We start from the raw sequence: 19,726 nt of genomic DNA, 5'->3' as shown, positions 1-19,726 counted from the left end.
CAGCCCCCAACACTGAGCCCGAATGCGCAGAAGCAAAGCCAGAACCAAAATGTCAAACCCACAGCCTAATCAACTTCCCACTCCTCCTCTTACACCACCGCAATCACCGGTGTTTCCTCCGACGCCTCCTCCAACACCTCCGCCACCACCGCCAAACTCCCCTGCATTTTCCCTCTCATCGCTGCTCTGGACAATTCACGGAGCGTGAGTCAAGAACAAGCAGAGAGCAAGGCTGGTCTTTACTCCCATATGCAACAAATTTACATGTTTGTAGCTAGAACTACCGACCAGCTTGCATATGGACAACGGAGCTTTCTTTTCCACGGTGCCTACAATTTTACTGGTCCTGGACACCAGAAGAGTGGTATCATCTGTCATTTGAGGTGAAAGCACCTCTTGCTCGCCTCGTTTTGCAAGACAAGAAGAGACATTTGCCTGGGCCAGGATGAGGCGGGCAAGAAAGAGAGGAACATGATCCTTAACCTGGAGGATACAATACCATCTGATCTGAAGTTGTTGATCTTCTGATGATCGCTGATTTCGGGATTCTTTCTCTACCTTCCTGCTTGCTGTTTCTGTTGGAAGTAAGATAGCTTTAATAGTGTCGAATTATGATTGAAATTCATCTCGGTGTCTTCTCTCTGTCTTGTACACCCAAGGCTGACTCTCTTTCTCGTAATGATTGAATAGCCACCAAGACTGTATAGGAAAACTGACCAGGGTAAGTGGGCATTGTTCGCTGCGCTGCTCTACTCGGGTATATGAATCGGAGCTCTTTCGAGATACGGTGGCCGTAGTGGCATAGTAGCTGTTATTTAGTGGGAGCTATGCGTCCAAACCCGATATCTCTTGTCCATAGCACTATTACAAGTAGATACTTGGTGTATACAAATTAAACATCCTTAGCTATTACCTCCTCCTACTTCAGGTCAATCCCACCCACCTTTTCTCCTTTCCTACAAGACAGTACAATTTTATATAGCCTCATGGATTTACTCCCACTTCTCCCTTCCCCCCCTTCAGCCCCGGGCTCCTCAAACAAAAACCTCCCCACCTTCTACTCCCTGAATCCCTAAAAACCAGCAATATACCGATGCTCCGTCGTCTCCTCCAACACCTCCAACCGCATCCCCACCGCGATCTCCCCCTCCTGCCGGGGCGCACTCAACATCCCAAAGCACGGCTTATACTTCATCCCCTCATCGACCCTGCGATATGCCATCAACGTATCCCAAGGCTGCTTCTTATGTTTCACCGCCGAGGTCGGCTCGACATTAGGCACCTGACACCGCGCGCAGCGCGCCACGATATCCAGCTCCAAGCCTTTCCCAGTGCCATTGCCAGCCGCCTGGCCCTCACTCTCTGCACCACTACCTTCAAAAGCCGAAGCAGAACCAGCCACCACCCGCACCGTCTTCCACGTATCCTCCTCCCACGCCACCTGGCCCCGCACCACCACGTTCGGCCGGAACCGCTCCACCGTGATCGCCGCCTCGCCCTGCTTGACCAGCCGCTCATTCAACTCGCCCAGCGACGCCTCCGACGCGATCAGCACGGGATGCACGTCCGGGAAATTGGTGGATTGCTCGCGGCCCAGCAGCCGCGGGGCCCCGTTGCCCTGCAGGATGCGCGGGGTCGGTCCCTTGTACACTAGCGCCACCTCGCGGCCGAGGAAGTCGCCGATGGGGGCGTTGATCTCGGGCTTGTAGATGTAGCCGTCGGTCGTGGTGTCCCAGATCTTGATGTCAGATGCGAGCGTGGTGTTTTGGGCGAGCCAGGTCGGCGTCGGGTGCGCGGGGATGGTGATTTTGGCGGCTGGATGTTGCGTGGATGCGGCAGGGAGCGAGATGGTTAGGTCCAGGGGTGAGTTGTCTTGCGCCGTTTCGGAGGAGGAGGAGGTGGTGATGGTGCTGGTGCTGGTGGTCAGGGCGGTGGTGATCAGCGTCATGCGCGGGTTTGTGCGGATGGTGAGGAACTCGTGCGTCGTCGCGTCGACGATCATCCACCGTCGGTCCAGGTCGAGGCCATGCTGCAGCAACTTCGTGCGTGGGAGGGTGAGTCCACGGCAGGATTTGATGGGGTAGACTCGGAGGGCCACGATCTCGTGGGATTGTTTGGGGCGCTGGTGGCCGCGGCGCAGGGTGATAAGAGTCGTCAGGGCGTGGGGGAGGTGAGTTGCGAGCCACGTTTTGAGGCCGGGAAGGAACACGACCAGTGGGAGGACAATTATCGCGAGGAGAACTAGGTCGACCATCTTCAAGGGGGGGAATGAGTTCAGGGCTATGAGATCATGGTCGCAGAGTATGACAAGGAAGAAAAAACAAGGCGTAAGGGGAAAGGGTCAGAAGTAGTTAGCGATAAGCGAGCAGACCCCGGGGATCCCGCGGAGAGTCATCCCTTATCGTGATCATGATTATGTGAGGTCTGACTCATGCCGCCTGTCCCCAGGAAGTTCGATTACGATTGATATTCCATCAAGCTAATCACTGGATTTGATCTGGGCAGTCTCTTACCCGAGATGACGAGGCGCTAAAAGTCCCATTGTCATGCACCAAAACGAGGCGAAATCTTCTTTGATTCCCCTGATTGCAGCTCAGTTGAAGCTTAGCACTACATATACTTCTTCTGCCCACGCCATGTCTAACTATTTAACTGGATTTCGAACGGTGTCCACTGCCTCACGGAAGTAGTAAAACCAGGCTATGCCAAATGCAATGATGCCTCCCAATGCGTCTAAAAGGTTAGAGCATGCGAATAAAAAACGCCTACGCCGGGCTGCCGCTGACGACCCAACTCGTCACCAGAGCCTTAATCAGCGCAATGGCGGCGTCCTTTCCCGCTGCAATATGCTCATCAGTGCAGGACCCAGGAACGTGGAAGAAGACCACATTCCGATCCTGGTCCTCTTGGTAGGCCAGCGCCAGACTCGAGTAGAAGATGAACTCGCAGAGGTATCGTCCCGCATCGTTCGAGATCCGAACGTCCGTGCCTGGGCGCGCGAACGACTGCCACGCCATGAGGAAGTCGGTGTCTGGTGGATGAGGGTTGAGGTACTTCTTCGCCGATGGCACCGATGCACTTGCACGCCCAGCGCTGAGAACGGTAGGCAAGTCAAGCTCTCGCCATATACGCTCTCCGTCCTCGTAACCCGATCGCCCTTTGATGTCGGACATGAGGTATGCGTCGCGGTGGGCCTGGGTCTCCACTGAGTAATAGTTCCTTGTCGCCGCTATGCCCATGTGGATGATGATGTCCGGGCGTCGGCCATCGTGTGTCTTGGCGTAATCGTCTAGTATCACGGGCAGCGTAGTCCGTACTGTTGAATAGGCGACGGGAATCGGAGAAGGATGGACATGGATTGAGACACGGCAAGGCGCTGAGTCGGGAGTGTTGGTGGAGAATGTGAACGAAGGAGGGAGCGATGAGGCGATTAGATAAGAAGCATTGACCAGGTTCGTTTTGAACGGCTATGTAGAGAGCAACACATCAGACCGTGATTGCGCGATGACAGGAGCTGAACCTACCCCAAAGCCTGTGACCAGCACAGAAATCTCGTCGGGTTCAGTAGCGGTTGGAGAAGTGGTGGTGAGTGTTCGCGTCTCGAGCGATGTCGCTCCTTGTCCGTAGTCGCCCATGATAGTAGATGCGCCCCGATAAGAAATAAGTGAATAGTGAACGGTTCAGCCACAGGTCAGCCAGAAATCTATTCACTTCTCAGTGTATTGATCAGCTTGAAAGTTCAAGGAGTGTTTCCGCTGAAAGACGGCAGAGCTGCGAGCATCGAAGGAGGAGAAAGGCAAGGTGGTCAGTAATTGAATTTCCAGAAGGTCTCCCTTGACGTTAGCTTTTCTTTCCCCCGCATTCATGGCCGGTTTTGGGCAGCCAGTCTTGGCGTCATACGATAAGCAAAATGGCTGATGGGGGGATCTTCACTTACGCATACTGGAGACGTTACCTCGGATCCTTTTGGAACGGGCCTTATAGGTCAACACTCTATGATTGTCTGACCTGGGACTCACAGCAGGCATGTTTCATGCGGGATTTGATCGGCAAGGTCGGATCGGGTCGATTGCCCGGGATAAAGCTTAGATCCCGATCTCATGGGTTTGTATGGGATTGCTATGCGCTAAGCTCTGGCTCCACGCAACGGCTGCTATAACCGGCACATCACGGGCTTTGAAGGAGAGGCATAAAAGTCAATATGCGTCCGATCTATTTGCTATCAATATAGTTGCAACGCAACATCGTTTATCTGTCTAGTTGCATATTTCTAGCATTGAAGATGGCTAAACCCACCCTCATCTTCGCTCCAGGCGCCTGGTATCCTCCCACAGCGTTCGACCCCGTCATTGAAAAGTTGCCAGGCTATCGCTGTCACACTGTTGCCTTTCCATCCATACAACAGGCAACCGCCGTGCAAGATCTCCATTCAGACATCAGCGCTGTCCGGAGTCTCGTGCAGCAAGAGGCTGACGAGGGCCACGATATCATCGTGGTCTCACACAGCTGGTCCGGCCTTCCTGTGAACAGTGCACTGGACGGACTGGGTCAAGCGGAGCGTGAAGCAGCTGGCAGGTCCGGCGGAGTGATCAAGCTCGTTTTCCTTGCAGCCTTTCTTCCTGAAGTCGGTCAAAGTCTACTGGGAGCTTTTGGTGGACAAGCTCCAGAATGGTATATCCACGATGTGCGTGACTTTGTTCGAGCACCAGAATTGTGAGTGCATACTAAAGTGTTTCCTCCAGGAGATTGCCAACACCATCACCGTGAGAGAACCCGTCCAGGTGTTATTCCATGACGTTCCGGACGGTGGATCATGGGCGCAGTCTTTACGGCCTCATGCTTATGTTACTCACACAACACCTGCGACCAGTGCAGCTTACTTGCACATCCCATGCAGCTATCTGCTCTGCGAGGAAGATCGAGCTATTCCGTTGTTTGTGCAAGAAATGATGGTAGAGAGTGCCCGGGCCAAGGGCGCTCAGTTTGAAATCGAGAAGGTCAAGACGGCTCATACGCCGTGGTTGGCAAATCCGGACATGGTAGCTGCATATCTGAGGCGACAAGCAGGGGAGATAGCCTGAGCGGGAGGGAGGCTGGCGTATAGGCCAAGCCACGGAGGGGAAACCGGCTAGAGTTTAGGTGATATATGGCAGGGCCTTATCTTTCATGTTCCGTATGTATTACGACATTATTTAATAAATGCTTCCCAAGTCGACCAGGATGGAGGCACTAATGCGTGGTTGGGTCATTTCTGACGATCTTGACTATGGAGATTTCTATTTCTATCTTTGCAGCTACGTCACTTTCTGTCAGGTACAGTATTTAGTACTGCAAATGCTCCGGAGTAGTCGCATAGAAGCTGGGCAAACATTGATCTGTGCGTGATTGGTCGAAATTAGCAGTGACAAACACGTTTCTACACCTTCAGAAGCGAGTCGGGATGTGTTGGACATGACCTGAAACAACCAGCTCGTACTCAAATCATGGATGTCAGGGATAAAGAGCCTCGGCGTCGGAATCGGTGGACAATAGTCTAGCAGCAATGGAAGTGACCGGGTGCAGCTCTGGACTGGGGCTGACCATACCAAAACCCCATCAAAATACCATTCTCGTGGTTTTCATTGATCCACCAGCCGCAAAGCGGAGAACCTCCCGGGGTTAATTACCCCTAGTACCTTTTAGTACAACCTACTTGTCTGTCGCAATCTCCCATGGGTATGGCTAGCAATGACCAAGAATCGGAACTGAAATGAATCTGTAGGGTTTGGTGGAGGGTGCAGTAGAAGAAGATGAAGGTTGGGGAGATTGGAGCTTGAGGGTATCGCGACCCTGTATGACACGAGAAGGGAAATGAAAGGAAGAAAAAATCAATTTGAGAATTTGTTTTCTTTCAACTTTGCTTGCAACCTTGCAGACTGGTTGTTACATTTTTGTGGCCACTCCTCCCGTTATCGGTTCCTCCGCCCGCACAAACTCTGCAGCAGGTCTTGCTTGATCTTTCAGCCTGTTGCTCTTCTCTCATCTTCCCTTGTGCGCGTACCTGCAAATTTCCATGTCTGAGTAGCTTCGCAGTTCCCCCAACTGTCCCTCTACAAGTGTACCGGTTCTTATCCCTGACGAACTTCCTCCAGAGTAAGCTACCTGTGCTTCATTCACTATGATCGCCTCCGGATCGAGCTTCTGGAATTGCAGTCCGAGGCTTATCGTCCGCATTGAGCTAAAAACTGATCCCCACTCTTTCTTTCTCTAGGCCTTCCCGCGTATTTCCTACCCCTCGATTTATTCCGAATTCTACCTTTGCGCAGCTCAGCCCCAGTCCCGGTTTTTGGCTTACCTGCATCCTCGGTCATCTTGTCGCTTGTCGATCGCACCTTTCCCACACTATCAATCAATCCTCTACTCAAGTTTCACCATTTCATCGCCTCGCGCGCCTACCCCGGCTCGCAACCATGTCCGACCAATCCAACCACTATGAAGAACCTGTCAACGGGCTCCGGCCGTTGTCCAACGCAGACTCGTTTTCCCTTCCCGCCACCGCGCGCGAGTTGTCCAACCATTCAGAGCGGGTAGAGGCTGCTCGGGCCAATGGTCTTCCTTTGGAAGATGCTGACATCGATGACGAGGACGAGGAAGAGGGCGAAGAGGAGGTCGACGGGGAGTATGTCTCGGTGGACCACGACGATGTCGAATACCCTTACTGGTTTCGCCGCCCGCCTGTGCACCAGCGCACCAAGTTGGACGAACTGCACCCCTTCGTGCAGGTTCTGACAGAGTCGAATGTCGAGGACTGTGTTCAGGTCGAGGAGGCCTTCCCCCAACACGAGCGCTGTACGAGCGAGAAGGTACATCCTCCCGTCGCTTACATCATGCACGCCGACACGCTACTCCGATGACTGACGCAATTTGTAGTTCCGCTACCGTCTGAGCCGGTGTCCTGAGCTCTGTCTCGGTCTCTTCACTCTCCCCATTCTTCGCGAGGGCGAACCCAAGCCCCGCCCCACTCTGGTCGGCCATGTCATTGCCACGAGAACTTCGAGCCCCGTGGTGACGGACAAGTCGATGGCGATGCCGGCCAACTGGCAGACGGAGCGCATGACCGTGGAGAATGGTGAGACTGTGGGCCATGATGAGTACGGTAGCACAATCGCCATCCACTCGCTCGCCGTGCTGCCCGAGCATCAGGGCAAGACGGTCGGCAGCACCCTCATGAAGTCTTATATTCAGCGCATCAAGGATGCGCAGATTGCCGATCGCCTTGCGATTATCGCGCACGGCCATTTGATCCCTTACTATGAATCGTTTGGCTTTGAGAACCGTGGGCCTAGCAAGTGTCAGTTTGGCGGTGGTGGCTGGGTGGACTTGGTATGTGTCATGGTCTTCTGCTTTGTTCTGGACTAACCGGTTGCCGTGCAGGTGTTTGACTTCACCCAGGATTTCGCCCGGGAGTGAATACCCGTGCTCGGGCTGTTTCTTATGATGATGATCTAGTGGTGGACGGCCGTGCGACCTTCCCTTTTATGATTTCTTGACTCGACCTTTTCGTACCCATTCCCTCGATGACGGTTTGATGCATCTTTATGGCTTGATTAAACGGGATTTCAGTCTTCCTGGTGGTTTCTGATAAAAGCAAGGCGTTCTGTCGGGCTACGACGGGGGGTTCAGGGACGGGGATGATGACGACACGATGGCCGGATCGAAACACCATGGGTGACCGTGGGTGGTTTTGTCAGGACACGCATGTTCCAGTTGATGTATCATATTCCCGGATAGTCAATGTAAATGAAGACTCCATAATAACTAACTTACGTTAAGATGAGTGATTACATAAGAGGGGGCGCCCCGTAGCTGGGAAATCAACCTGCACAAAAGGTCTTACCCGTCCACCGGAGAGCCTCCTCTGCCTCCTCTTTCCCTCTTTCCCCCACACACCGGCGGAACTAAAATCACCACCCAATCAATCGCTCACCGCCCGCCAAAATCTGCCCAGCGACCGCCGCCCGCAATATTTTTTTTTTCGTTTGATCTCGACTTCGGAGGCTACCAACTCTTGCTATCCATCCCCGGGGTTCCCTTGACGAGTCGCTTTCTGTTACGACTCTATTTCACAGGTGCCCATCATGAAGACGACGTGGAAAGATGTAAGCCATACCGACAATCCTGAATTCATTTCAGATCACCTGAGAAATCAGCCGAACTGACACCTCATTTTCACCGCTTGATTAGATCGCTCCGGTGCCTACGCATCAGGAATTTTTGGACATCGTCCTCAGTCGCACCCAGAGACAGTTGCCCACTCAGATCCGTGCGGGCTTCAACATCAGCCGTATTCGAGGTCCGTGATTTCCTTTCTTGTTGACTTTGCGACATCGATCGTCGAGTCGCTGGGTACCATCGCGGAAGCCGAACGGGAGATGAATTTTGACTGACGGAAATCTCTTTCTACCGATAGGCTTTTACACCAGAAAGGTCAAATACACCCAGGAGACTTTCTGCGAAAAGTTCCAGGCTATTCTCGATGGCTTCCCCAGATTGCAGGACATTCACCCTTTCCGTAAGTTTCGCTACCCGACTGAGCCAGAAAATTTGCCCCTCGGCATTTGAGACTAGTCGGTCAGATAATCTAAACTCCCGTCAGACAAGGACTTGATGAACACCCTGTACGATGCCGACCACTTCAGAATCGCTCTCGGTCAGATCTCGACCGCTAAGCACCTTATCGAGACCGTTTCCCGCGACTACGTTCGTTTGATCAAGTATGCGCAGTCGCTCTTCCAGTGCAAGCAGCTCAAGCGCGCTGCTCTCGGTCGTATGGCCACCATCTGCAAGCGTCTCAAGGACCCCCTCGTCTACCTTGAGCAGGTGCGTCAGCACTTGGGTCGTCTGCCCGCCATTGACCCCAACACCCGCACGCTCCTGATCTGCGGTTACCCCAATGTCGGCAAGTCCAGCTTCTTGCGCAGCATCACCCGCGCGGACGTCGACGTCCAGCCCTACGCTTTCACCACGAAGAGTTTGTTCGTCGGTCACTTCGACTACAAGTACCTTCGTTTCCAGGCCATCGACACCCCTGGTATTCTCGACCACCCCCTCGAGGAGATGAACACCATCGAAATGCAGTCCATCACGGCCATTGCCCACTTGCGCTCTGCCGTCCTCTACTTCATGGATCTGTCCGAGCAGTGCGGTTACTCCGTGGGTGACCAGATCAAGCTGTTCCACAGCATCAAGCCCCTCTTCGCCAACAAGATTGTCTTCCTGGTGGTCAACAAGATCGATGTCCGCCGCCCCGAGGACCTGGAGCCTGAGTACCAGCAGCAGCTTGAGGCCATCCTCAAGTCCGGGGATGTCGAGCTTTTGCAGCTGTCCTGCACGACCACCGAGGGCGTCACCAACGTCAAGAACGCGGCCTGCGACAAGCTCCTCGCGGAGCGTGTGGCTCAGAAGCTCAAGTCTGGCACCAACAACGCCGGTACCCCCGGCGGTCGCCTGGGCGATGTCCTCGCCCGTATCCACGTCGCACAGCCCATGGGTGGCGTGACGCGCGAGACCTTCATTCCCGATGCCGTCAAGACGCTCCAGAAGTACGACAAGAACGACCCCAACCGCAAGAAGCTGGAGAGAGATCTCGAGGAGGAGAACGGTGGTGCAGGTGTCTACAACATCGACCTCAAGAAGACCTACGACCTGGCCAACGACGAGTGGAAGCACGACAAGATCCCCGAGGTGTGGAACGGCAAGAACATCTACGACTACGTGGACCCGGACATCGAGGCCAAGCTGGCCGCGCTGGAGGAGGAGGAGGAGAAGCTGGAGGCCGATGGCTACTACGAGTCGGACGAGAGTGTGGAAGATGCCGAGGACGCCGACACCCGCATGAAGGCGGATCTGATCCGCGAGAAGCGGGCGCTCATGAAGAACGACGCCAAGCTGCGCAAGTCGCTCAAGAACCGGGCGGCGATCCCACGCAGCGCCAAGGCCAAGAAGCTGTCCCAGATGGAGGAGGCGCTGGACTCGGCGGGCTACGACGTCGACGCCGCCGCCAGCCGGGCGCGGTCCCAGAGCCAGGTCCGCGGCCGCCCGCTCACGCGCGACGTGGACATGGACGATTCGATGGACGTCGATCTTTCGGATCCTCGCCAGGCGATTGCCCGGGCCAAGAGCCGTGCTCGCAGCCAGGCGGCGACGGATCGTCTGCACGACGGTGTGACGGACGAGCAGGCGCGCAGCAAGGCGGAGCGGTTGGCCAAGTTGGGCCAGAAGAAGATGAACCGCATGGCCCGCCAGGGAGAGGCCGATCGACACACCACCGCCTCCTTGCCCAAGCACTTGGTAAGTCTGCTGTGTTCGCTGTGTTTTGTCTCAAGACCCATTACTAACAATGCTGCAGTACACCGGCAAGCGCACCATCGGCAAGACCCAGCGTCGTTAAGCGGACCAAGCAGATGGTCGATGACGAGACGAAGTCCTTTCCTCTTAATACACCTAACCTACCGCATCGCGTGCTGCATTGCGTGCTGCCTGTGCGCAATGCGGACCGCGCACCAAGTCCAAAGCTCAATCCTCGTTGCAACATAAGTGGTCATGAATTGAACAGGGGTGATTCCAAAAAACTGCCGGGGCGTTTGGGGTGTTTGTTCCACGTCTTCTTTGTGATTAGTGATCTTGAGTGAAAGAGTTGTTTTCTTGTGTCTTTCCTAGAGTCTTTCCTAGATATGCCTGGGTGTGTACCCAGTTGAATTGATCTGTTGATTCTTGAGTGTGTTCTATTGTAAGGTGTAGATCTGTAGTCCTGTTTGGTCTATTCGTACAGCTGACCAAGCATTCTGGGTTTTCGGTCAGGTATGCCTATTTACAGAGAGTGTATAGAATGAGGCGTATGCTGCCTGATAACGCCAGGACCCAAACACTGCACGTTTGGAACGTCTGGTGTTGATCTTATTTCCTCTCTTATATTGAAGGGTCGATGCGGCGACTTCTCCTCCACCTCCTCAACCGACGAGAATCGATACTCACGGCCTAACAATAGCCTATATATGCCTCACGCGACCTCCCTTGTCCCACTCGATTTCATCAACTGTCAAAATTCAGGGACTACTAGGTATTCAAAAGCGCTGTACCCTGGTAAAAACTACCTACCACCGACCACCTAGCAAGCAAGCAACATCACGCCCCCCTCCAGCCTAGAACCCAGCCTTCCATAACCAACCCAGCCCGACAGATACACAATCCCCACCATACCACAGCCCCTAGAGTCGAACGATCGAACGAAGCAAAAGACTTCAGAGCGGAAATCTCAACAGGCACATCTCCAAACCCCCTGACTTTTCTCGAAAGGTAGCCAAGATCGGTCCCGGGACTGGGTTGTTTGTATGTATCCCCACTTCATACCCGCATATATTGGAAATCTCTTTGACTAGAATATCCGAAGACGGCTGAGCTTCTCCTGTCATAAACCCTCTCCAGAGACCCATCCCACTGACGGGCAGGCAGGTCATGCATTCCGTGGAACTCCGGAGAAAAGAGAGGGCTAAGATGCTGGACGCAGGAGGCAGGGAGGTTGATACTCTAACTCAACGGGATTCCTTTACAAAGAGGCAGCTACAATAGAATCTGTGGCTTGTTGATGATCGTGCAAAGACTGTTTGTTGACCCCCCTCAACTTTTCGAGAAGGGGATCCATTGCCCTATGAGAGGTCTCGAGAACCAACAGTTCAAGAATTTCCCAGCTTCGGGGTTGCTTTCTACTTCTGATGCTAGTTGAACGTATTCTCTCTCTCTCTCTTTTTTTTTTTTTTTTTTTTTTCTGTTTTTGCCTATGGAAGCTACTGTTCAAACCCAAGCATATCGTCATCTCCCCACAGGCGCTATTCTTAAGAAATGATGTGCTCCGCATCTGAGCGTAAGCATCGCAGCCTGCGAAGCGATAGCCTCTAGAGAGAGCTGTCACCCACTGGATACATACAGTTATGCATGGGATCGGGGGAAACTTATCAGGATCAATGTCAACGATCACCAGGAGCTGAGCTCGAGGTACAGTACGAAGTCAACACGATCCTTCCAGGGACCATGAAAAGATAAGGAACGAAATGAGTAAAAGATTGCTAACCCCCCGCTCCCCCGTCCCTTTCCAATATCCCAGCGTCCGTACTGGGGTCCTGAATGGGACTGTACCGTGCCACTACCTCGGAATCACAAGTATACGATACCTTCCCTACCTGGTCACGAGGGACGAAGGGAAAAAGAAGGACCGGCCCGTTTTGCTAGCCGTAGCTTGGCTTAGCTTAGCTCCAGCTGGTAGCGTACGGCTGAGACTTCAGGATGCAGCTAAGGTCCTGGCATTAGGATCTAGGGTACGTATGGTAGGGATCAATCCATGCGCGAAGCGATACGACCCTCCCCTCTCCCTCTCTCACTCACTCATTTTTCTTATCAGTAAAAGTGGATGGACCGGTGTGAGTTAGCTAAAAGCCAGATCAAACCAACGTGGTATGAATAGCGTCGAGATCGAAGTGTGAAACAGTTCAGGTGACGTGAACCCGCCCAGAGACGACAAGTCAAACATAATCCACTGACTGCATCATATTCTCCTCGGAGAGGGTGCGTGTGTGTCTGTGTGTGGGAAGTGTATGCATTGTGCTCCCAGGGTAGGGATTAGGGATTCGGGATCGTATCGCAAATGGAATCCGGACTGCATCGCGGGACTTACACTAAGAAAAGAAGCCTAGCAAGGAGGCCAGATGACCGGCTTACACAACCACCTCAACCCGAAGATTTAGGACCGTCAATCGCATCCTTGTTGACTCCGACAGCTCGTCAAGGCAACCCCGCCACGTCCTCAAGGAATGAAAAACAATCACAAGATCAGAAATGCCACCTCCGAAGGAGTTGAGGCGGGTTGTATACAAATAACCGCATCGGACCAAATATGCATGACAGGGATGCAAAGCTTAAATTTGAGACATGCAGATACGAATCAAAGCGGGAAGTATGGAGAGACGGGATTGAACATCCTTCCTTGTGCTCCGTTGACCCGCAATCCAACACTGCAATGACACCGTTGACGTGGCAGAATCCATCCAATCACTACCCTCAAATTTACGTGGAACAGAACATGCTTGTGATAGTGTATGGATTTTCATTTCTTAATCAATCAATCAATCAATCAATCGTACTTAGAGGTATCAACAAACGCCGAACATCAGATTCCCAGCCAGAGGTCAGGTCGTACAACCATGCCTTGATGCATTCATACCCATTCAAGAAGCAAAAGAAAAAAAAATGCAAGCCATTAAATGCGAGCCATTAAAAGCGATGTAGATGAGATGGTCAATGTACAGGAGCGCAGAATCGCAAGACGACCCGCTTACTCGCGGAGTTCAGTGGGCTCACTGTGCTCAGCCTGGCCCTCGGCCTTAGGAGAGGAGGGAGGGTGGTGCATGTCATCGACAATGCCCTCAGGAGGAACCCAGCTCTCGGACTTCCAGGGGAGAACGTGCAGCACGTACATGCTGTCGACCTCCTCGAGACTGCGGCCCTTGCTCTCAATGACGAAGAAGAAGACAACGAAGATGGCAGCGAAGCAGCATCCGGCGAACACGTAACCGTAGGCGAAGTGGATGGCGGAGTTGATGAAGGGGGTGAAGAAGGAGATGAGGAAGTTCCAGGTCCAGTTGGCAGCAGTGGCCATACCGATACAGGCAGCACGGTAGCGGGCAGGGTACATCTCACCACAGATGGCCCAGACGATGGGACCCCAGGTGGTAGCGAAACCGACGATGAAGAAGCAGGTGAAGACGATCATAGCCTTGCCAGCCGCAGGGGTACTCTCGGGGTTGTTGAGGTCCAGAGCGAAGTTACCGACAGAGGCCCAGATCATGAAGCAGATGAACATCCAAGCGGCACCGTACATCAAACTCTTGCGGCGACCATAGTGCTCGACAATGTACAGACCGGGCAGAGTCATGAAGAAGTTGACCGCACCAAGAATGATCTGGGTGATGTAGCTGTTGGAGATACCGGTGGACTTGAAGATGGTGTTTCCGTAGTAGAAGATGAAGTTGGCGCCGGTAAGCTGCTGGAGAGACTGGAGAGCGATACCGAGCATGGTACGGTAGAACATGCGGGGACCAGTGAAGAGCTCGTGCCACTTGGCAGTGCCGGCGTTGCGCTCCTCGTCGAGCTTGTCCTTCATCTCCTTCATTTCGCGGATGATGACGCTGTGGTTGGGACCAACACCGTAGAGCTTGCACATGACCTCACGAGCCTCGTCGACGCGGCCCTGGCGGTAGGCGTAACGGGGGGACTCGGGCAGGAAGAGGGTACCAATACCCAGGATCAAGGGCCAGGCGAAACCGATGCCCATGGTGATACGCCAGGAGGCAGTGGAGTGGATTCTCTCGGTTCCGTAGTTGACGATGTAGGAGATGAAGATACCGAAGGCGACGAACAGCTGGAAGGCACTGACCATGGCACCACGAACCTGAACAGGAGCGGATTCACTCTGGTACATGGGGACGACGCTGGACAGAGCACCAACACCGAGACCGGCAACCCAACGGCCCATGGCGATCTGGACCCAGCTGGTGGAGGTGGCGATCTGGATGATGATACCAACAATGTGGATGAGCGACCAGAACGAGATAGAAATCTTGCGGCCGAAACGGTCGGCAATGGGAGCAGCAGTCAGGGCACCAATCATAGTACCGATACAGAGCTGACACGGCGGTTAGTTTAGGGCGATCTCGTAGCCGAGCACGGAATGAACAACATACCAGACCGACGATCAGACCGGAACGAACGTTGCTGAAGGCATAGGAGCCATCAGCCTGTTGCTCACCGAAGCGCATCAGGAAATCCTGCATGGTCTCGAAACCGGAGATTTGACCTGGGGGGAGGCGGGGGTGTTAGCGGGAGTCGGGTGTCAAGAGGGGGAAAGGATCGCCATGCATACCAGTCGAGTAACCGAAGATGAAACCACCCATGGAGACACAGAGACCGAGGATGAACGAGCGCCAGGTGAGATACTTGACGGGAGAGTCATCGACGATGCCGTGGTCTTTCTCCGCGTAGGAGTCGGAGCGAGCAGGAGTGGAAGCCTCCGAGTGCTCAGTCGAAGGCTTGAAGCGAGACATAATGTTGTGGACACCCATGTTGTCGGTGGGTTCACAGACACAAAAGGTAGTTTGAATGGAAACCCTCTTGACAGTTGTGGATGAAGTGTGAAAGGGAAGTGAGAAAGAAGCACACACAAACTGATGATGGGTGAAGGGGAAGATGTCAAGAGCAAGAAGCTGGGGGAAGTGGAGGAATTATATACGGAGAGATGGAGAAGAAGACCCGAACGGACTCGGTAAGGATGACGGCGGCGTCATCAACAAACGAACTGAAAAAGGCAAGGAAGGGAAAGGGAAAAGAATTTTTGAACGCAGCACGCAGCACTCGATCCGTCGGCAATTCGCCTCCATCCCAGGGATTGGAGGAGACACCCCATGGCCCATTCTTGTCGGGGTAGGACCATGGGCGTGGGCAAGGAAAAAACGGGGGGCCCAGATCTCAGCGTCTCAGTTTGGTATTTTTTGGGATGTTTTTTTCTTGTCGCGTGAATTTTGGACTCGGGATTTACCCCGAAAACAGAGCCGGGACGAACGAGGGTGGGAGAATTCGGAACATTGCAAAGCTAGGGGGAAGTGGAGGGAGAGAGATTCCGGGCTCATTATTGGGCATAAGGGACAAAGTGGAGAAACCGGGTCTGGAGACTGGAGACTGGAGACTGGAGAGGGCAGAAGGCCGATAGAAAGCGGCACTAACCCGGAGAAACGTGCCTGACTAAAGGCTGAAGACGGCGGAGTCGAGGAGGGAGGAATTTGGGGGGGGGGGGGGAGAGAAAGTGGGAGAAAGTGGGAGAGTGAGGAGATTGAGGAGAGAGTGAGGAGATTTGTTGATGGGGAAGTTGGAATGGAACCCTTCTGGAAACCTCCCAATCCGGCCATTCAAGTCACGAGTTCCTCCCCGATTCGGTCATTCTGCACTGCACCTTATGCATTCCATTATTATTTCAGTACTGCTGCTGCACTGCATAAGACTACTGCTATTGAATGACAGCGGTCTTTCTCTGCACTATCGATTCTATCCTTCCATCGGCTCCGGAATTGACTCCCTTTTCGGCCTCGTGGCCTCCGTCATGGTGATGCCGCTTGCAATCTAAAATTCTTCCTATAGCCAGCCCTCCGTGACCAGGTTGAGGCCCGTGTGATGCGATGCGATGCCGATGCGATGCGGATGCGCCCATCAACCACTCCTCCTACTGAGGACAATTCCATTGTTCGCCAATCGGGCCTTATTCGAGACCGGCTGGTTTGCCACCCAGACACAAGACACTACACCCAGCTATACACAAAGGATGCCGTGCATGCCGATGACAGCTTCAGGTTGTGTTACGGATGGGTGGATGGGATGCTGTGGAAGGGCGGATGGGCGGGCGCATGATCCACCACCACCACCACCTCCTCCTCCTCCTCCTTACTCAGGTTGCTACGTGTAGAAAACACCTTAGGTCCAGTTACTAAGCCCAGGAAAGCCCAGCATGGCCCAGGATGAAGTAATCCAACACCGCAGCAGAACAAACAGAGCCTTCTTCACGACGAAGACCAGAGACCATGATCCACCAGCGATTCATCCCTCCATCCCTCTGCTTTTCTCTGTGTCAGAGAATTGACGCGAAGGAAATGAAAAGATTTTTCTACTCGCCTCGCCTCGGTGCCAAACGAACCTCACACAACCCCTGATAGTGAGAGTCGTAGTAAAGTTGCCGCAAGCGGTACCAGTGAAGGGAGATCCGCGGGCGCCAAGTGGGGCTTGTCCAGTGGTGGTTAGGACGGTACTTAGTGTGCTTTCGCCCTGCACGCAGAAATTTTCTGCTCCCAGCCGAATCAGAGAATCCCGTGTCGATCCCGAACCAAGGCCGGCGCACTCAGGAACAACACCACCACCACAGCGTCATCGCTCTCGGTCTCGCCGTCTGGGCTGATATACACAACACCATCCGACAAAACAAAGAAGTTATCTTGCAATGTGTTGAGTATACCATACTGTGAAATAAGTACATTAAATTTCTAGCGATATCACCATGCACCCCCCCCTCACCAGCAAATCAAGTGCAGCGTCAGCACCAACCCGAACCCCTCCTCTCGGCCACCCGATATACCCAGCCTAGTCCTACAAAATCCCTCGGAATCGGCATTGCACCGCCAAACAAACCCAGAAAGTTGTCTCGGTGTGCCGAACCCAGCAGGCTAAACCCAGCTAAAGCAGACTAGCCCACTAGACGAGGCTAGACGAGGGGCCGCTAGCCAAGGCAGAATCTGGATCCTTCCCGTTTGAAGCTCACCGGTGGCGGGTGGAGCGCGCAACCACTCGACGGAAGTTGGCCGATCTGCACTGGCTCAAACTGGTTTCGGCGGCCCGGTGAAAATTTTCTCGCTGGTCAGACAATTGATCTCTCGATGAGTTGTTATCGGCATGCCGGACGGGGCGAGAACGCCCAACACTGGCAGGCGCAACGGATGCCCGTCATCTATCTCGGCTTTGCCCGTGCACGATGGAAATTTTCTCGCTCTACGTGGTGATTCGGCCGATATGGCCGAATCATCACTCCAGTGTGAACTGCATTCAGTATGCCACTTCTCTTTCGACTTGAAGAGCGTATACAGCAGCAAGAAGGTAGAGCAGACTAGAACATCTGAATCCATCACACAACCACAGCAAAGCCTCACACCACCAAAAAGATCACCCAGTCGGGGTGAAGAAATCAAACCACCCAACCGGCAACAGCACCACCTGCTGTTCTCTAGACTGAGGACTCAACAGCCCACTGCCGGAAGCAGAGTGGAGCCGGCCTCACCAAGGAATGTCTCCACTTCGAGTCGACGTAGACTGGTTCTCACCCGTCCCGAATGCGGTCTAGCCAGCCTGATGTTTCACCCGAGATCAGAACAACAAACAATGGGCCTTAGGAATGATAGTTCAAGATAACATGCTCGCAGTTGTTGGCACACAGAAAGAAGACCTGCGATCTGGGTGTCTGGATAAACACACCCCCGACAACTATACCCGGTAGCAACACAACAATCCTATCCAACCACTACCTCCAAACAACGTACATCTACGGGTAAAAGGAAATCCAGCCTAAGGCATCCAGGAACCACCACCACCAAGCAGGCAGCAGGCGGCGAAGAAGAAAAACTCAGTCCTGGTTCCTGACCCATTCATTCCCAATCCCAACCCAAACCCAAACTCAATTATTCCAGAACAAAAAAAGAATTCTGATTTATTTATTTGTGTTTCATTTTGGCTGTGTTTGGATCAAACCAAACAACCACCTCAAACGCGAAACCTCACTGTAAGCGAAGCAGACCGGACCGGGTGCGGGCAGACTAGCACTGCAGGCTCTGATCTATGTCTATAGCGAGGATCCAATTGAACCAGTGAACACGTAAGAGGCCAGAGTGTATGAGGGCATTGTACTCCGTCAACCGACATCCGTTCACCGCGTACACTACCAAGTATGCAACAAAAGACATTCCGTCCCAGTGGCTCTTCCCCAGGATATCTGCAGTCATCGCAATCCAAGCATCAACATCAACATCAACATCAACACCAACATCATACATCCTGAAACTTGAAAATCTTGCCTTGCCAGGGAAAGCCCCATCAAAAAGGGAAGCAATCCCGACCACCGACACCAAGACAACGATGATGATAGTAGTCAGGTAGCCACTAGCTCTCCCTGGTCTAGACTCGCTGGAGGTGTAATTCCCTGCGGCTGATGAGATCATACCCTCACCCTCACCCTCACCCTCATAGTGGATGCCAACAGTCCAATCCAGTACAAGCGGTGAGAAATGAGAATTCCAAACACAACGTCCAAGTTCAGCGTCATACTCAAAACCAAGGTTTCAGACATTCAGTTGTAACCAACCCACGCACGCATCACCACCAAAAAAAAAAGTGGCGTCAGGAACGACATGTCGAAGCGCAAAGAAGCATAAGAATATCTGGCAGCAACGATTACGACACCTACAATCTGCGTAGTATATACCTCGGGCGCGCCAGTGCAATCGCCTCTCTTCGTTTTACGTCTTAGGCCGCTTACGGCAGGGAAGATCCCTGTCAGGTCCACAATGGACTCTCTCCCTAATTGCCGAATATCTTCTATGTACCAGCCGGTCTGCACGCCAGACATCTTGCTCAAGGTTTTGTCCCAATTTTGAGGAGCCCAGTCCACGGTCCACGCACGCTGACGTGCATACATCCCCGAGCGGCGAGGCGGTGGGATTGACAGTGGAAGCTAAGGGGAAATGGCCCCGAAATCGCAACTGCCCGACAGTTTAGGGAAATGCTATCTGCGAACTGGAACGTTCAGGGTAGCTGGAGTAAGAGATCAGATTCCCTATCTGTCGATCTGGGATTGTGAGCATCCCCCCCTCTTGTTCACCCTGATTGGCCCAATATCACCACGTGTAGGGGATCGATGGCGAGGACCAGCCGGTTCCCGTCCCCTGCGTGGAAAAAGCCGAAAAGATAAGGCTAAAAAAAAAAGGTACTAAACAAACCCCCCTCCCCCTTCCCCGAAGCCCTTCGGCAACCCGAGACCGACGTCGCTAGATCCATCCGGCTCGGCTTGCCGAGTGACAGATTCTCACACCGAGTCCGCTTCCCTTACCCCCCC

The 19,726-nt window shown here is 53.4% G+C and overlaps 8 protein-coding genes across 8 annotated transcripts; 4 read left to right on the top strand and 4 right to left on the bottom strand.

Moving 5' to 3' along the window:
- Positions 1 to 902: 902 nt before the first annotated feature.
- Positions 903 to 2,333, bottom strand: BO86DRAFT_391060 (MOSC domain-containing protein). Its single transcript, XM_025672521.1, has one exon. It carries the CDS (start codon positions 2,252 to 2,254, stop codon positions 1,073 to 1,075), a length of 1,182 nt encoding a protein of 393 aa, XP_025525241.1. The 5' UTR covers positions 2,255 to 2,333; the 3' UTR covers positions 903 to 1,072.
- Positions 2,334 to 2,494: 161 nt separating this feature from the next.
- Positions 2,495 to 3,932, bottom strand: BO86DRAFT_366802 (putative pyroglutamyl peptidase type I). The gene is made up of 2 exons (XM_025670118.1): positions 3,525 to 3,932; positions 2,495 to 3,467 (listed from the first exon to the last, which is right to left on the bottom strand). The coding sequence occupies exons 1-2, from the start codon at positions 3,633 to 3,635 to the stop codon at positions 2,766 to 2,768; spliced, it is 813 nt and encodes a 270-aa protein (XP_025525240.1). The 5' UTR covers positions 3,636 to 3,932; the 3' UTR covers positions 2,495 to 2,765.
- Positions 3,933 to 3,991: 59 nt separating this feature from the next.
- On the top strand, positions 3,992 to 5,081 carry BO86DRAFT_366801 (alpha/beta hydrolase; the record flags this gene model as incomplete). Its single annotated transcript, XM_025670117.1, has 2 exons — positions 3,992 to 4,684; positions 4,719 to 5,081. Exons 1-2 carry the CDS (start codon positions 4,283 to 4,285, stop codon positions 5,079 to 5,081), a joined length of 765 nt encoding a protein of 254 aa, XP_025525239.1. The 5' UTR covers positions 3,992 to 4,282.
- Positions 5,082 to 5,985: 904 nt separating this feature from the next.
- Positions 5,986 to 7,787, top strand: BO86DRAFT_391057 (polyamine acetyltransferase). Its single transcript, XM_025672520.1, has 4 exons — positions 5,986 to 6,132; positions 6,251 to 6,842; positions 6,910 to 7,362; positions 7,414 to 7,787. Exons 2-4 carry the CDS (start codon positions 6,450 to 6,452, stop codon positions 7,447 to 7,449), a joined length of 882 nt encoding a protein of 293 aa, XP_025525238.1. The 5' UTR covers positions 5,986 to 6,132; positions 6,251 to 6,449; the 3' UTR covers positions 7,450 to 7,787.
- Positions 7,788 to 8,038: 251 nt separating this feature from the next.
- BO86DRAFT_343384 (putative GTPase NOG1) lies at positions 8,039 to 10,755 on the top strand. The gene is made up of 5 exons (XM_025669146.1): positions 8,039 to 8,138; positions 8,224 to 8,332; positions 8,450 to 8,551; positions 8,636 to 10,329; positions 10,388 to 10,755. Exons 1-5 carry the CDS (start codon positions 8,118 to 8,120, stop codon positions 10,427 to 10,429), a joined length of 1,968 nt encoding a protein of 655 aa, XP_025525237.1. The 5' UTR covers positions 8,039 to 8,117; the 3' UTR covers positions 10,430 to 10,755.
- A 2,579-nt stretch (positions 10,756 to 13,334) lies between these two features.
- Positions 13,335 to 15,364, bottom strand: BO86DRAFT_152877 (sugar porter family MFS transporter). The gene is made up of 3 exons (XM_025666329.1): positions 14,951 to 15,364; positions 14,772 to 14,884; positions 13,335 to 14,713 (listed from the first exon to the last, which is right to left on the bottom strand). The coding sequence occupies exons 1-3, from the start codon at positions 15,147 to 15,149 to the stop codon at positions 13,364 to 13,366; spliced, it is 1,662 nt and encodes a 553-aa protein (XP_025525236.1). The 5' UTR covers positions 15,150 to 15,364; the 3' UTR covers positions 13,335 to 13,363.
- A 571-nt stretch (positions 15,365 to 15,935) lies between these two features.
- BO86DRAFT_391055 (uncharacterized protein) lies at positions 15,936 to 16,747 on the top strand. The gene has a single exon (XM_025672519.1). It carries the CDS (start codon positions 16,262 to 16,264, stop codon positions 16,538 to 16,540), a length of 279 nt encoding a protein of 92 aa, XP_025525235.1. The 5' UTR covers positions 15,936 to 16,261; the 3' UTR covers positions 16,541 to 16,747.
- Positions 16,748 to 18,792: 2,045 nt separating this feature from the next.
- On the bottom strand, positions 18,793 to 19,712 carry BO86DRAFT_391051 (uncharacterized protein). The gene has a single exon (XM_025672518.1). The coding sequence runs from the start codon at positions 19,307 to 19,309 to the stop codon at positions 18,962 to 18,964; it is 348 nt and encodes a 115-aa protein (XP_025525234.1). The 5' UTR covers positions 19,310 to 19,712; the 3' UTR covers positions 18,793 to 18,961.
- Positions 19,713 to 19,726: the final 14 nt, after the last annotated feature.

This window comes from Aspergillus japonicus (genome assembly GCF_003184785.1).
Source record: "Aspergillus japonicus CBS 114.51 unplaced genomic scaffold BO86scaffold_46, whole genome shotgun sequence".
NCBI lineage: Eukaryota > Fungi > Ascomycota > Eurotiomycetes > Eurotiales > Aspergillaceae > Aspergillus > Aspergillus japonicus.
This window is presented reverse-complemented; position numbering and strand designations above follow the sequence as displayed.

Coding starts and splice junctions, on each gene's coding strand:
- BO86DRAFT_391051 (XM_025672518.1), bottom strand. CDS start 19,309: ATGTATGCACGTCAGCGTGCGTGGACCGTGGACTGGGCTCCTCAAAAT.
- BO86DRAFT_391055 (XM_025672519.1), top strand. CDS start 16,262: ATGCCGATGCGATGCGGATGCGCCCATCAACCACTCCTCCTACTGAGG.
- BO86DRAFT_391057 (XM_025672520.1), top strand. CDS start 6,450: ATGTCCGACCAATCCAACCACTATGAAGAACCTGTCAACGGGCTCCGG. Junction 6,843..6,909: donor AGCGCTGTACGAGCGAGAAG/GTACATCCTCCC, acceptor CGCAATTTGTAG/TTCCGCTACCGTCTGAGCCG. Junction 7,363..7,413: donor GTGGTGGCTGGGTGGACTTG/GTATGTGTCATG, acceptor GTTGCCGTGCAG/GTGTTTGACTTCACCCAGGA.
- BO86DRAFT_366802 (XM_025670118.1), bottom strand. CDS start 3,635: ATGGGCGACTACGGACAAGGAGCGACATCGCTCGAGACGCGAACACTC. Junction 3,468..3,524: donor TGCTGGTCACAGGCTTTGGG/GTAGGTTCAGCT, acceptor CTCTCTACATAG/CCGTTCAAAACGAACCTGGT.
- BO86DRAFT_391060 (XM_025672521.1), bottom strand. CDS start 2,254: ATGGTCGACCTAGTTCTCCTCGCGATAATTGTCCTCCCACTGGTCGTG.
- BO86DRAFT_343384 (XM_025669146.1), top strand. CDS start 8,118: ATGAAGACGACGTGGAAAGAT. Junction 8,333..8,449: donor CAACATCAGCCGTATTCGAG/GTCCGTGATTTC, acceptor TTCTACCGATAG/GCTTTTACACCAGAAAGGTC. Junction 10,330..10,387: donor CCTCCTTGCCCAAGCACTTG/GTAAGTCTGCTG, acceptor ACAATGCTGCAG/TACACCGGCAAGCGCACCAT.
- BO86DRAFT_152877 (XM_025666329.1), bottom strand. CDS start 15,149: ATGGGTGTCCACAACATTATGTCTCGCTTCAAGCCTTCGACTGAGCAC. Junction 14,885..14,950: donor CATCTTCGGTTACTCGACTG/GTATGCATGGCG, acceptor GCCTCCCCCCAG/GTCAAATCTCCGGTTTCGAG. Junction 14,714..14,771: donor CCGGTCTGATCGTCGGTCTG/GTATGTTGTTCA, acceptor CCGCCGTGTCAG/CTCTGTATCGGTACTATGAT.